Source organism: Channa argus, chromosome 15, assembly GCF_033026475.1.
Source record: "Channa argus isolate prfri chromosome 15, Channa argus male v1.0, whole genome shotgun sequence".
NCBI lineage: Eukaryota > Metazoa > Chordata > Actinopteri > Anabantiformes > Channidae > Channa > Channa argus.
The window spans coordinates 18,758,994-18,774,575 of record NC_090211.1 but is presented as its reverse complement, the minus strand read 5'-3'; the positions used below and the strand labels follow the sequence as shown (position 1 = coordinate 18,774,575).

The 15,582-nt window shown below is 42.6% G+C and overlaps 1 protein-coding gene across 7 annotated transcripts; it reads right to left on the bottom strand.

Annotated features, from left to right (window-relative positions):
* Nucleotides 1-9,544, bottom strand: pecam1a (platelet and endothelial cell adhesion molecule 1a). 7 transcript variants are annotated; one of them, XM_067477199.1, is made up of 15 exons: nucleotides 9,242-9,537; nucleotides 9,122-9,145; nucleotides 7,323-7,616; nucleotides 5,659-5,955; nucleotides 5,302-5,568; nucleotides 4,931-5,212; nucleotides 4,448-4,753; nucleotides 4,089-4,370; nucleotides 3,809-3,941; nucleotides 3,633-3,700; nucleotides 3,056-3,109; nucleotides 1,816-1,896; nucleotides 1,658-1,717; nucleotides 1,016-1,038; nucleotides 1-401 (listed from the first exon to the last, which is right to left on the bottom strand). In XM_067477199.1, the coding sequence occupies exons 1-15, from the start codon at nucleotides 9,294-9,296 to the stop codon at nucleotides 198-200; spliced, it is 2,430 nt and encodes an 809-aa protein (XP_067333300.1). In that variant the 5' UTR covers nucleotides 9,297-9,537; the 3' UTR covers nucleotides 1-197. The 7 variants fall into 7 exon arrangements, 6 of the variants coding, with proteins under 6 accessions (XP_067333300.1, XP_067333302.1, XP_067333301.1 ...); XM_067477201.1 differs by having other exon boundaries at nucleotides 1,658-1,714; nucleotides 9,242-9,535; XM_067477200.1 differs by having other exon boundaries at nucleotides 1-398; nucleotides 9,242-9,534.
* Between the last annotated feature and the right edge of the window lie 6,038 nt (nucleotides 9,545-15,582).

Genomic DNA, 15,582 nt, shown 5'->3' with positions numbered 1-15,582 from the left:
TATATTAAAAAAACCCAAACATTTTATTTGCTCTTCAAATAAAAAACAATGAATCTACAGTGTGGAATGTTCTTTGCGACTCATTACCAAAATTTCATAATTGCTTTGGGATGTTTTTCAGCACAAAACACGGCATAAAGGAGCTCGATAAATACGGGAATAAATATTCTTCACTGGACACCGTGTCCAGACTGACTTCATTCCCCGATGTCAGTACCGTTGTTAATTTCAACTATGTGTTCATCTATGACAGAGGGGTCGCACTGGTTGGCGTCACCACCATGGCCAACGTCATCACCGTGGCCAACGTCATCGCCGTGGCCAACGTCATCGCCGTGGTGACCAGCATCACCGTGGGGACTGCTATCATTATTCGCCTGTGGGCACTCCATTGATCCCTGCTGAGAAAAGACAAACCCATATTTGAAGCTCATATCACGATGAAAACAGCTTTAGAAACTGATTCTGGAAGATTAATGCATGGACTTATTTTAATCAGCATGACTGCTAATAATGAGCTGTGATTAATAAAATCAACTCATGGTCAACTGAAATTAACATGATAACGAGAATATAGAGATTAGAAGTAACTTGTACAATTCCAGTATAAAACCAGGTGGAAAGTAACACCTGACATTTACTTATGTGCTGTACTTGGCAATTATAAGATACAATGTTTGAGTATCTATTTAATGTACTACATTTCCACCACATCTCAGACTGAAATAATATTCCACTATACATTGTATAAAACATCTGTCGCTAAAATTGTGCCTAAAAGTTTGTGAAACGTTGTTTTTTATGCTTTTGCATAAATATGATGAAAACCTGATCAGACTTTCAAGCAGGTTGTAAAAAGAGACCAAGCAAACCCAAATAAACAAATGAAACATTCCTTTAAATTGCTGTTTTTCTGTTTAGGCTTCTGTGTGAGTTTGAGCGGTTTCCCTTGTTGTTGTCAGGGTGTGTTTGTGTGCATGCGCTGAACTTTGTGCATAGGATGTGTGCTACTCACAGCCTCAGCCTGGACTGGAACACCTGTGAAAACAAAGACAAGAGGACACGCTCAGGAGACAAAAGGGGTGTAAGGATTAAACGAGGGCCTGCAGTGGTGCCATTGAAGAGCTTGTTGCTCCCAGGAAACTGGGTGATTATCACGTCACACAGTCTTATGAGTATCCCAATACATTCTTTTTCCAACAATCACGTCTCAGCTTAGGACAAACACACACACACACACACAACAACAACAACAAAAAAAAACAGAAATCATGTTCACTTCTGCTGCATCACCCTGTGACACATGGTGGCATGTTAACCGTGAGGAGTTATCAGGAGCCAGTGGATGAAAAATAGCCCTTAGTTTCCCCCATGAGTGTGAAACAATGGAGAGAGTTGCTCACTCAGCCTTAACGGATGTACATGCTGTTTTGCTCCTATTGTTGGAACAGGAAGTTCTCTTTGACGAAAGCAGGAAGTGGACACCTGGTGACTGCACGCTCTGTTTAACAGGACATTTCACTAACAATGCACATGTTTAGACTTGGAGTGATCCTGTTTCCTATTGCTTTTTTTCAAATGTCAGAGAGGGAGGCCTGACTTCACTCGCCATGCAAAAAAAGAGGCATTTGAACTAACAGCAGGATGTAGGTTGTACCTTGAGTGGAGTTCCTCACTTCACTGTAGACCGTGTTGGTACCCTCTTTTACCGGTTCTGCTATGAAGAAAAAAAATATTCTTCTGTTGGACATTGTTTTGATATTAAGTGTCAGTTTCGCCACTATATAAAATAGGAAAACTTAGCATCAGCTTCACCTCTGTTAGGATCTGCCTGTCTGGTCTGCACGTCAGCGTACTGTGGTTCTGCAGCAGTCACACTATTCAGGTCATCAGAATCTGCAGCACGAAACAACATTAACTTCAAAGTTATAGCATTTGCATTAGCATAGAGCTTTTATATATAATGTGTGCATTTTAAACATATATATCTATATATAGGACACTTAAAGTTGTGTCTCTGAATCCATCTTTACAAAGAGCCTGGATTTAGCCGGTTTGTTTGAAAGCTAGTAGCATAAAGTTTGCATTGGCTCATAGGCCGGAGGTGTGGCCCCCCTGTTCAATAGGAATGCAGCCTAATGAATAATACATATTATAGTGAGCTGTAAATGGGAGTGAATGGGAAGAACCTGCTCATGCACAACAGATGTTTGTGACCCATGACGCACCAAGCTGCCGCTTGGCCCTCGGCCAGCATTGAGTTGTCACTTTACAACCTGGTTTTTGCAGTGTGCCCAAACCCCTGTTGAATCAGGGCCAGAGACCACTTATTTGCCGCTTAGCTTAGAGTGATCTCTGGTCTGAACAGCCAATCAGTGCATTCAAAGCAGACCAGTGTCATTTTTTTAAAAACTTAAACCGTCTGTGGTGAGTGACAGTCGTAAGCACCGGTGTTGAGCTCATTACTCACAAAATGTTATAAATTACTTATTACTGTGTTCCAAATGAGTTTCATTAGTTTACTTTCACTCCCTTTCAAAAGTAACTAGTTACATTACTTTTTATGTAACTTTTCCAAAGTGTTCCAGCCGCTGAATGTAGGCGCTTCCATCTTCCTCGTCAGCTCACTGGTTATAGTGCCGCTAATAGAGAAGTGTGCCTTTACGAGCGTTTCCCAAAAACAGGGCAACTGTGGCTCGGGAGGTGCAGCAATCGTCCACCAGTCCCAGGGATTTGGTTTGATCCCCGACTATTTGAAAACAGCAGTGCCCAGCTGTTTTAAGAAATAACTGAGGCTTTAAAAAATACCAGCAATACACTTTGACCAGCTGAAGATCTACTGAGAGACAAACTAATTAATTGTGTTTTTTTTGTTTTCCATCAGTAGAACCACCGGTTATTTCTTATAGCAGTCAGCTTCATGTGCCATATTGGACACTTTCCAAATAAACCAAACCAACATGACCAATGCAGGTTAATTAACAAACAAAAACAACAGCAGGAAAATCGCTGAATAATTTAAGCCTTTTGCTCTGTATCAATACACTTTACTCACCAGAGCCTGATACAGGTTCACTCCAAATGCTCTTTCCCATCATGCCGGGAGTGGCTGCACAAAAAAGGAGAAAAACAGCACAAGCTTCACAAATGTACTTATTGAGGTACCGTATATGTGGTTAGCAGCCACCTGGAGTCACACTGAGCATGTTTAAATATTACAATAACACAACAATACAACAATAAATAATTGAGAAGTTGAGAATGCTGATGAGCAACTTTGAGCACAAACTTTCGATGGATTCAAATTATCATGAAAAGTAAAAATAAAAAAACGTTTTTCTCCTATTTTTCGGTGAATAAACAATGAAACTATTTAGTTTTAAAACCTTATGCTTCTGATCAAATCACAATTTGCATGATCAAAACAAAACCATTTCGGGACAAAAACGTCAAAAACAAATCTGCAAAACTCTACCAATAAGAAGCCAGACTCCACAGGGTTAAAGGACATGTCCATAAATTTCCAAGTCTATGTTAAAATAAGGTGCCAACATTTGTCGAACTCCGTTTAAGAATCTTAAATTGAGATAACGCCTGGAAAGTCATTTTGCCGTCAGGCATTTTTGATTTACCATTTGCAACCTCAATGACCTCAGCCTGGGTGAGGCTCAGACGCTCTACTTTGGTGCTGGCTGACTTCCTGAGACAAATAGGACACAAAGCAGAATCAGCATTACTCTACTATACTTTATTTAGCTTTTTAAGACACATTGCTTCACATTTAAAATCGAAACTGGACGTTACTCACACCGACAGCTCACAGGTTCTTCGTCTCTTAAATTGACGGAGACATTTTTTGAAGATGAAAGCAAGTATCAGGATTATTATGAGAACAATGCAGAAGAATGCAATTAGACCCTTCTTCCAGCCAGCCAATGTCACTGTAGAACAAAATTTAAGTCAATATATTAATGGGTCTGCATTGTGATTCATTTACTAACTGTGAGTAAAAAACTATGTGTTTTGATCTTGACAAATATCGACATGATCACCACCATCATCAAATTTTAAGCTGAGGTAAAACTCACCTCTGATGCGAACCCTGTGACTGTGTTTGGTTTCGTTGGCCGAGTTGGTGCTCACACAGTAGTATTCCCCTCCGTCCTCCCTTTGGACATCGTTTATTGTGTAGGACTCTTCCATCTTCTTGGAGGTGTTGGAATAGAGCGCTTCCTCTCTCCCACTGTGGTGCCAGCTGAAGCTGAAGGGTGGAGAGCCTCGCTGAAGAGAACACACAAGAACCATGGGCTGTCCTTCTGAGATCTCCCTCGTGTTGGGCTGTACGGTCAACGCCGGTTTTGACACAGGCTCTGCAGACAGTGAGATGTGTTTTAAACCTGCATGTTTCAGCATTGACGTGTCATTATTGGTACAGCATCCAACACACCTATGATATTAGTTGAGCGCTGCAGCTGCTGCCCAGATTCTGTCTCAGGACCCTTGTTTTGACCGTTTTTCGCATGGCAAAGAAAGCTGTTTAAGTCTGACCTCGTGTGGATGGCCGAGCAGCTGAAGACGGCCTGTTCTCCCGGCTGGCTCACAACCCTGACCTCAGGCGACGTTTGTTTGTTTGGTTTGTATAAGGTGTATGTGATGGGCAGAGTGCCCCTGTCACTGTGGCACAGCAGCTGGAAGGGCTTTCCTAACACCAGTGTACCCCCCACCACACTCAGCTTGGGTTTTGAAACAGGAACTGGACGTAAAGATACAGATTACATTTAATTTTGATGCTTTTAATGAATCTGTATTTCAAGTCTTTATAATAAATATTTGTATAATTTACAGTCACTGCTCTAATATAGGATACATGGTTTAAAAGCATCTTATCTGTGATAATATAATACTTTTGGTAGCTAAAAGAATTTCTTACCTTTGGCTGTAACAGTAAGTTTTGGGCTTTCTTTGACAAAAACGCGTGCAGAAGAAGTAATGCGGACTTCACACGTGTAGTTGCCGTTTTTATCAGCGGCTGCCACAGCCTCGTATGTGTCTGACTCGATGGAGGTGCTGTTATCTTTGGAGATGGTGAACTGCATGCTGTTATTGTTGATCCTGTCAGGATAATAAATGGAGCTGGAGCAGGTCAGTGTGAAGACATCTCCCTCAAATATCACTGTGGGCGTCACAATCAGGCGTGGCTTTGAAAACAGCTCTGTTGGAGTCAGATAACGAAGACATCAGGCATAATAACATCTTTACAGTCTATATTTGAATTTTAGACACTTCTTTATAAGTACTTGCCTTTAACAATGATATTTTTATAGGTTTCTTTCTGCGCGCTGCCCCGCTCTGCCTTACACACAAGCTCCCCAGAGTCGCCTTCTTGTACTCTGAATCGATGACTGAGGGCGACATTGCCTTTCTTGAGGATCGTCCTGTCCTTTATCAGGAACACTTCCACTTCAACATTTTTAGGTGGATCCACCACTTTACAGACTACATCCACTATATCACCTTCAAAGATTTCATCTGAGGGCAGCACATTCATGATTGGAGCAATGAAGAGGGCTGCAAGACACAGATCAAAGTCAGTGAATCACACACCTTTCTTTGGGCAAAGTCACATTTTGGTTGCACATCAGCTTCCAGTACAGTCACCTTTGACTAACACAGGAATCTCGTTGCTGCTGTTGGAGTGTTTAGCCCCAGAAGTCAAATAGATCTCATATTCACAGTAGAGAATGCTGTCTCCAACGTCCCTCAGGACCAGCGTAATTTCTGCTGAGTTCCATTTGGATGGTAGCTGCTTTAGCTTCTGAGGCGGTCGTGTCCTAAATCTCTGGTAAAACCTAAATACGAAGGATCCCTTTTCTTCTGGAGCACTGCAGGTGGCTAAGAACTCGTCACTCTCATAGTGTGTGGTTGAATTCAAATGCAGAATGGGTGTCTGCAGGCCTGAAGACAGGAAAACCCAGTAGGACAGTGGGAAGGAATGCAGGAAACAAATATCAGCTCAAACACAAAACAGCATTTAAAAAAAGAAAAAATGTTTCCACTCACAGCTACACAAACACGTTGACAATAACATAAGTTTCAATGAGACATAACTCAGCTAAAATGTTCAGTGCGTTAGATTTTAAACTCAAGAAAGCTGAAGGTGCCTGGAAATTCTTATATGCAGGTCATTAGGACATAATCTTCAGATGGCAAGATGGCAATAATGTTATTTATCAATAACTATAGTACTATAAAGTTCCACTAATTCACCACTCATTTTCCACATTTTGTTATGTTACAGCGATATTTCGAAATGGATCTTCATTATTTCATTATTTTATTTTGAAACCTGTGGGAAATTCAGTTGATTGGACATGATTTGGAAAAGCATACATCTGTCTATATAAGGTCCCACAGTTCGGGGCTCACATCCGGGGAAGTGTACAGGAACATTTCTGCAGCATTGAAGGTCCCATTGAGCACAGTGGCCTCCATCATCCGTAAATGGAAGAAGATTAGAACCACCAGAACCCTTCCTAGGCAATCAAGAGAAAGGGCCTCAGTCAGGGACGTGACACTTCTTCCAGAAGAACAACCATCTCTGCAGCACTCCACCAGTCAGGCCTGGAGGTTAGAGTGGCCAGACGGGAAACCCCTCCTCAATAAAAAGCACGATACAGCCCGCCTGAAGGACTCTCAGAAACAAAATTCTCTGGTTTGATGAAACAAAGATTGAACTCTTTGGCCTGAATGCCAAGTGTCATGTCTGGAGGAAAACGGGCCCCGATCACCACCTGGCCAATACCATCTCTACAGTAAAGCATGGTGGTGGCACCATCATGCTGCGGGGATGTTTTTCAGCGGCAGGAACTGGGAGACAAGCCCGATCGAGGGAAAGACGAATACAGCAATGTGCAGAGACATATTTGACTCGGTTCATCTTTCAACAGGACAACAACTGTAAGCACACAACTGAGATAACAAAGGAGTGGCTGTGGGACAAAAAGACTGTAATTGGTGCTAAAGGTGCTTCAACAAAGTAATAAGTAAAAGCCATGAATACTTTTACATGTGACTTTGTTTTATTTTTCATACTCCATAAATTTGCAAAGATTTCAAAAAAAGTTCTTTCACATTGTCATTATGGGGTATTGTTTGTAGAATTTTGAGGAAAATAATCCATTTGATCCATTTTGAAATAAGGCTGTAAAATGTGAAAAAAGTTAAGCACTGTGAATCATTTCTGCATGCACTTTATATTAAGTTACCAAAGAAAGCAACCCCACAGTTCATTCATTGTACCCAACTGTCATGTCCAGCTTTACCTGCGACATTTAGATATTGCTCGTAGCTGGTTTTGCTCTTTTCCTTGACCTTGACCCGACATTGGTAACTTCCAGAGTCTGCGGCCCTGGCCGGGTTGAGGTGGTATTCGATTGAGTCTTCTGCGGTGTTAGCAGAATGGATGGGATTGTTGTCCCATGTGAGCTCGAATGTATGCGTCAGGTTCGGGATGTTGTCATGGCTGATGCTGACCTGGCAGCGTAGGGTCACCGCTGTCCCGCTCAGAACTGTGTTGCCGGGTAGGATTGTGAGGCCAATGCTGTCTATAATGTATGCTGTAGGTCCCAAGTTACACACACACAAACATGCACACCATTTACAAAGTAATAACGAAATCTGACCAGCATGTAGAAGTAACATGAGGGAACAATACAATACAGTCTGGCTCTATTATTCTATCCACAATAAAGGTGAAGTCTGGAGGAAGGCGATCCTCGGCCCTTAATCTACTTCACAGCAAGCAGCAGCTGCTGAAGGAAGGAAAAAGCTTTAACAAACAGCATCTGACCTTCTCCTCCCCCTGGGACAGCTGGGTTGATTTATCCCAGCTTCTGTTCTCCCTCAGCACCAACACAGTGTAACACTTAGTCCACATCCTCAGTAAGTACTCCTGTTAGTATGAGCACCGGGCTCAGTGATGTGGAGTAACTGTGCTTTTGCAGCGGCTGCAGAAATAGTAGCCGTGTAGAATGAGAGAGTGCATTCTTGCAAATAGTAGTCTGACTATATAAAATAATCCCAACTCAAGGTCCACAAGCTTTCAAACGGTTCAACATTTTGAAAATACAAATATTCACTTTCTTGCTGAAAATTTGAAGATTGATACCGATTGATACCACATAAAGTGAACGAAGAAGCTCATTATCCAGAAGCTTTTTAGCTTAGCACAAACACTGGAAATGTGGAGCCCCCCCCCCCACATAAAGATCAGAAGTTAACGCATCAGATTTAGAGTAATCTGTACAAAATAAATGTAAACAGGATAAGTTGCCGTTTTGAGAGGTGCTTCTTGACTGGACGCCTTAAATTCTGCTATTTTTGTGCAATAAAACACTTTTGTTACCTTTGGGCCTTGATACATGCTATTCCCCCCTTTTGTTTCCAGATTTTATGCTGAGCTGAGCTAACCAGCTGCTTGCTGTCGAATTAGATTGACTGAACAGCATTGAACAGCAGAAAAACTTTGGCAGAACAGGAAGACATGCAAGACTAAATTCTGATGATCACACCCAGAGTTGCGAGTTAAACTATCTACCAGAGTTGTTGAAAGCAAAAAATTTCAAAGATTCTAAACATTTTGAAGGTTCCTCAACAAGGCCGATGTCCCACACTTCCCTTTCTAATGATCCACATCCTGGACACCACCTCTGTCCTGCACACTGCAAACCTTTAATTACACTAAACTTAAGCAACAATCCAATTAAGCAACTTCCAGTGCGTTTTTACAGCCTATTTATTTTATAGATCTTTAGTGAATTTAGGGTCTTTGTATATTTAAACCAAGGCGACGATGATTTAAACTCATGCCGATGTGAATAGAAACCTTCACCCCCTGTGACAACTAAAAGTAGCTTTGATAAATCTGACTAAAGACTTGAAAATGTCAAGGAGGCCACAAAGGAGTGCAAGACACAATGTCCATTTCCTGCAGAAAGTAGCTGTACGAGGTATAAATAGCTGTGTTGGATAAACTCACAGTGTTCTGACACTGAAGAAAAGCTGGAGGAATAATTACAAAAGAGTCAGTATATAGAAAACAGTATAATGCAGTTCAACTTACATGGCTGCGTTCCGTCACACTGCGCTGTTTTTGCGATGAAGGAAGAAAAACCGTTAGTGAGAATGAGGAAATAAGATTTAACTCAATAATCAACATCATTTAACCTTAGAGGGTCCTTACCCAAGTGCAGGAGGCTGCTGAGAAGCAGCAGCAGGTTGGGGGGTCTGGGGTCCATCCTCAGCGACGGTGGTTTGCTGCTGTAAGGTCAGAATGCTGCTGCGAAGGGCCGACGAGCCAAGGGCCACGAAGGGCAGTAAGAAGAACAGGGGAGGGCTTGAGGAAGGGAGAGGTGGAGTGTGTGGAAATACCGGGTGCTTGTTTCAGGCAGTAGTGGTGCTGGGGGTGTTCCTTGTCTTATCATGCCTGCTCCTTGTGCTGCTCAACTGAGCAGGAAATGGCCGCCACTTCCTTGGAATGACGTCCTTAATAGTGGCTTGCAAAAAAGGAGAAATTTCAGCAGCAATCGACAAAACAAAGCCTCCTTAGTTTTTTTGTCTTCGTTGATCTGCGTGATCAGTTTTATAAGTTAACACCTAATTATAAAGGACTCTCATGCTGACTTAAGTAGGAAGCCCGGAGAAGAAAATGAGCAGAAAGAGACCTAAAATAACAGGCAAACAAAAACACCCAACCATGATTGTTTTTGGAGTGTTGCAGAGAGACACAAACTACCAGGAAGATAAGAAAAAGATTCAGTACCCGGCCTTTAATTAAACTTAGGAAGGTTCTGCACAATTGCTGAATCAGCACACATTTAAGCAAATGCGTTGCAATCCACATCCAGCACGTGTTGGAGTGGGCAGCACTGCTGCCTCACAGCTAGAAGGTTGCAGGGTCACAACCGACCGCGGCCTTTCGGTGTGGAGTTTGCACGTTCTCCTCGTGCTTCTGTGGGTTTCCATCCACGATCCAAAGACATGGGTGTTAGGTCAACTGGGGACTCTGAATTGTGAGTGTGAACGGTTGTGTCTCTGCGTTGGCCCTGAGTCAGACGGCTGCGATAATCTCCAGCACCCCTGCGACCCTAAACAGGATAAGCGGCTACAGATAATGGATGGAAGTAAAAAAAATATTTTCAGCATCAAATCATGTGGGACTGAAGGTCTTTTAGGCTTTGGATAAAAGCACTTTGTGCGATCAAGCACCAAAAGTGACCCCACCATCAGAAGATCAATACTACATCAAGCTTTGTTCCAGTTTGCGAGATATCATCACAGGGACAGATTAATAAAAACAATGCAAAACTCCAGTCAGCAAAAGCATCTTTACCACTATCACAGTGCTGCTTAGTAAGCAATGTTCCGCTGGAAACCAGAGCCACATAATGTATTGCATAAATGAATACAACACAACAACAGAAATTCTGTATATACTCCGTGCTCAATCCTCTCTCCAGTGCTTGGTGTGTGCCCTCCTGTAAGAGATGAAACTGTGGGGGAGCCACTAAATCATTTATAAGCTACAAACTAAGATCTTAGCGGCTGCCAAGCTTTAACCGCACAGGGTGTAGTCATGATTTATATATGATGGACAAAAGAATTAAAAAAAAAGATTTGGCGAGAAATAAACATCATCAAGGCTTGTCAGATTGAATTCTGCAGTCAGTCTACCATCCAGTTATTGAGAAATTAGACTTTAGTGTGTGGAGGTTCTTGCTGGATGTGTGGAGATGAATCTCATAACAAATATGCTAGTTGACATAAATCTGTTCTCTTGTCAAATAAAAAGCCTTGGGCTGTGGGATTCCTCGGTGGACCGGTCACTCCAGTGGACGCTGCGCATTTCCCACAGTATCTCTGACGACATGTAAGATGCCACTGATGTAAAATTATGCAAACGGCTCAGCAGAGGGAATGCGGCTGTACTTCTATTTAAATTCCATGTAGCATGTAAAGCTGTGCGGCACCTTGCAATGCTTACCAATGACCACTAAGAGGTGCTGAAGATTAACAGAACAAAAAACAAAAAACAAAAAACGGAGCTTTGAAACCTCACACTGCCTTGCAGCTTTATCTGCATAGAGCTCCCACTTTCATTTTGTGCCACATCTTAAAAAAAACAACAAATGTTTTTTCGGCCGTGCAGAGGCGCAGTTTATCTGCCACAGAGCTGCTGAGGAGATGTGCCATTTCTGCCCAAACTGTCCGATTTGACTCGTGCTTCAATGCTGCAAACCCCAGTGGCAGCAGTCACCATCAGTAAAAAGTCTTAAAGAATTAATTATGGTTTGCATGAAAAAAGGGCGGATAAATTCAGCCTTAGAATACGGTCCAGCCTTGCAATATTTGTGTTGCTCCACAAAAGAAGTGCCAACGACTTGTTAACCCTGCTGTTTCACAGAAAGCATTTTTTTTAAGTAGGAGCACAGTCTGCTGTTGAGGCACAAACAGTGTTATTTTTAAGATTAGAGCATTGAAACCCTGAAGACCTAAAGCCGGCTCTTCCAAATTAAAAGTCATTATTTCCCAGTTCATTTAAACACAAACACACACACACAGTTTTTGTGTGTCACCATGTCCACATATCACACACACCAGCCCCCCCACAACCCCCCAGAGCTCTGGGCTCTAATGACTTTTCCATATGGACCAAGCTAAATGCTGCACATTGAAACAAGCACTGTGGCCCGTGTTTTCTTATTTACACATTTATTACCATGTTACTTACCGTTATCCGCTCTTACATGTGACCTTTATGTTTTTGGATGGATGACCTATGGAGATTTGTTTTGCTGTATGAAGATGTGAAGCTAATGTACCCGAGCGCAAAACCAACTTGGAAAACCGAACGATCACGTCGAGGTGCAGACCATGCAGACACACCCGGGAGCTCGTAAGGAGCGTCTCATCCTCCACCAGTGTGTCCGTGGAAAGCGTCTACAAATAGCCCACTGTAGAAATGGCCTAACCTTTGCTGCTCCAGGTAAAATCTGAGCAGCTCTGCTAAGGCACCTTCCTGTAACCACTAAATTAGCATTTGTTTAAGTGTTGTGGACACACACACACACACACACACACACACACACACACACACACACACACACTATTGTTCCATTGCTTTCCATTGTTGCACACATGTACCTCTTTCTACCATCCTCTCACCGGTTGCATCAAATCTGTTGGGCTGTGTACCAAAGGTTTGACATGATAACTTGACATTTCAACCTGCAATCATTTTGTCAACTTGACATTTCAGTTTTGTTTCCCTTTAAATGCCACTCACCTCTAAAAACAGAGTTGTTCTGTTGCAGTGTACAAAAGTGCTTGCATGCATTTACTGTACAGTCATGACTGTGAGGTGTGTGTTGCATTAAAGCGCGTGATTGATGGCGGCCACTGTAGTACCATTGACACTATCGGTTCTCGGTGGGTCCAGGACTGGATTGTGATTTATGTCTTCGCCCTGGGCTCCATACTGCCAGCACTTCTCTTAGGCGGACAAGCAGCTCCTGGATCTGCTGTAATATGGATCCTAGTGAGTTAAGATTGAACCACTGCAGTGATGCATCTCATGCGTAAAATGCTCATTTTCAGAGAGAAAATCAGCACACATTCCTCAAACATTAACAGCACACAGGTTTCAGAGCAGCCTCGCTCAATTTATTGTGCATTTATTGTGATTAAGTACATGTACTGCAAACGCATGATACCATTTTTTTTCCAGCTCGTGTCAAACACAGAGGAAATTGCCTCTGCCAGAGGTGGTAAGTTACGGGGGTTCATGAATCACATTAGGATTTTATGTGTGTAAAAAATGTTCTTCAGGAATTTCAAATTTAACATAATAAATTGTTTCTCTGCATTAGCCTGACATGTTAGTCCGAGGAAGGCAACAAAATGAAGACATGATGTCATCTGCTTTATTTGGGCCTATAAGAAATGTTGCAGGATAATGAAACACCTTATTTGAAAGACATGGGGTGGGAAATAAAGTTCCACTTGGAAGAAAAACACTCTTCATGGTCTAATTAAAGGCAATCAACTGGAACCTTGACGGAAATAGCATGTACAGTACACTCATGCTATCATGGCTCCGCGGGACACAAACTGAGGGAAAGATGGTTTAATACAATGAAGAAGAAGAAAAGTGTAACATTATGCAGGTCAATGAGACTGACTGTGCCACCTACCTTCTCCTTCCTGGCATGATGTGTCTTTGCAGCCAGTTGGATCCCACATGGGATCCAGGTGACCCAGGACTGGGGACACTGTTGATGGGAGGGGGGTGACGTTGAGATGTTTTTGCCTTGGGCACAACAGCCAGCAGGAGGCAGGGACTGTGTTGCTACAAGGAGAAAGCTTCGAGGGGACTCAGCTCCATCCTTAATTTACCAACCGTGTGGTTGAAGAGGCAAGACACTTCCGTTTCACCAGCTTAATCACGTTAGATTCCCAATTTTCATCTCTCTTATGTGCAAATCCTTTCTCGTGCACGTTTTTGTTTTATTTTTGGGGAATCACAAATGACCTACCTAGCTCCACCCACCTCAAAATCAGTGATAAATAATTCGAGAGGCTTAACTGTGACAAGCTGTCTTCATCCATGTCTCAGGAGTACTTGGGGTGGAGAATAATACAAGAGTCCCAGATCCTGGTACAGCTGCCGGTTTGCAATGACACTGAAGCAGAGGTGATGTGGAGAAAAGCCGCGGCCACTGTTTTGGGCTGAAGTACATTTACAGCGAGCTTTCACGGATGTGAGCGTCACCCCACAGCCAGTCTTCAAACCTCCACATGTCTGCTCCTGTACACAGCACATGTCTCTATGTTGTGTAGTATGTGGACAGCTCCATTTGAAACACCACAGGGGGGGCTGTTGCTGCAAGATGCCCACTGTGTGCTCACGCCCCACAAAAACCTGGACCCAACGCCTCCTACAGTTCACATGCTGGTTTGAACATGAGCCTAAATCATTTTCTCTCTCCCTCTTTTTTGGAGTTGGCTCCCGGTTTTTTCACCATGCTGAAGTGTCCTTGAGCAAGACACTCTAGTGTCTTAGTTTGGGTGCAGATTCCGGTGAGACAGAGACAAGCACAGGGAGAAAGACGGAGGATCACATCTGTGTGACTCTCAAAATCTGTTATGCAGGCAACAGCCCTGTAACTCAATGGGTTCTTCAGAAACAGCTTGTTTTTCTCTGGAAAATCTGATCACAAAAAGAAAAGGTTCTTTAACGTAATGGTCATGTTTCCATCCAAATGTAGCACAAAATTTAATTTACAATACATTACATTTATTTGAATTAATGTCCATTTGGATGGAAACAAGTTTAGTGTAGCAAACAGTAGATGACATTGATTCTGCAGTCAGGTGCCAGAGAAGTCAAAGGTAAAACTGTGAAAAATGTGATCACTGCACTGACCTGACAGCAGTTCCAGTCTAATGTTTTTGTCTCCTGCATTTATAGGGGGAGGTGGAAAAGCTGGTGATGTCCACCACCACCAAGCATACAACACTTTTTTAATATTATACACTTTTATAGACTTTTTTTTAAATAGACTTTCAATACTTTTATATTACGTTCTATTATTTTAATTCAAAATGTAATTCAACAATTGAAAATGCACAAGAGCAGATGAAGGAAAATGCTGTGTGTTCACACTGGTGTTAGCATAACAAGTGCAGTACGAGGATAATCACATCTGCATTCAAGCAAACAAGCCAATTCTACCTTTCAACGTGAAGGAGTCCATATCCGTCTGGCCCATGACAGAAGAAACTGAATTTTCTGTTTGTGTTCTCACCATAGTGACCATAGTTGGGACTAAATGACAAAGTGAAAGGTTGTCAACTCATATTTCACCACAACATGCTAGTACACTATGACTGGACGACTGTTTTGAAAGCACAAATCCGCCTGTCAGTCCACTCACAACTACTAAAAGTGCCACAATCCAAACCAAAACTTGGAGAGTTTTGTTTGGAAAACCTTGTAGAATCAAACGGCAAGAGTGCAGACAAGAAGCCTCGGGCGGTAACAGTCTGAGGAAGCTCTTAATAACCTCCTCACAACTGAGGCTTTCCAGAGAGGAATGACTCTGGGTTCTCGTACAGCAGGAGGACGGTTCTGGTTCATCTTCAGAGTAAAGTGCTGACACAATAATGTCAAGAAGAGTCTGCTGAGAAAAGGCGGAGGAGAGCACTTGTGATCTGTCACAGGCCTGTTGTCAGTGTTCTAACCTCACAGGCTGCCACAAGAAAGCATCCACATCCAAATTTACCCACAGTGGTTAGATGTTCATCGTTTTTAACATCGCGAATGAACTTTCAGTCGCCGGTTTGAGAGGGGTGCCCACACACTGTTTGACCTGAAGTGCTACTCCCACCATCAGATGCCTTGTCAGCCAGTGAAAAAAGTTATCGACCCCTCAGGGAGCAGGGCTGCCTAAGTTAATCGCGATGGCTCTGATTAAAGCATGCATTCAACCCTAATGCTTAGCTCAGTTAAAACCACTTCTCACA

Bases quoted from the DNA above. Each gene is read 5' to 3' on its own strand.
- pecam1a (XM_067477199.1), bottom strand. From the start codon at position 9,296: ATGGACCCCAGACCCCCCAACCTGCTGCTGCTTCTCAGCAGCCTCCTG. The intron at 5,569-5,658 runs GTGACTGTACTG...TGTGTCTTGCAG, and splicing joins GATTCCTGTGTTAGTCAAAG to CCCTCTTCATTGCTCCAATC. The intron at 3,110-3,632 runs GTAAATCAAAAA...TTTTTTGTGCAG, and splicing joins GGTCATTGAGGTTGCAAATG to CCACTCCCGGCATGATGGGA.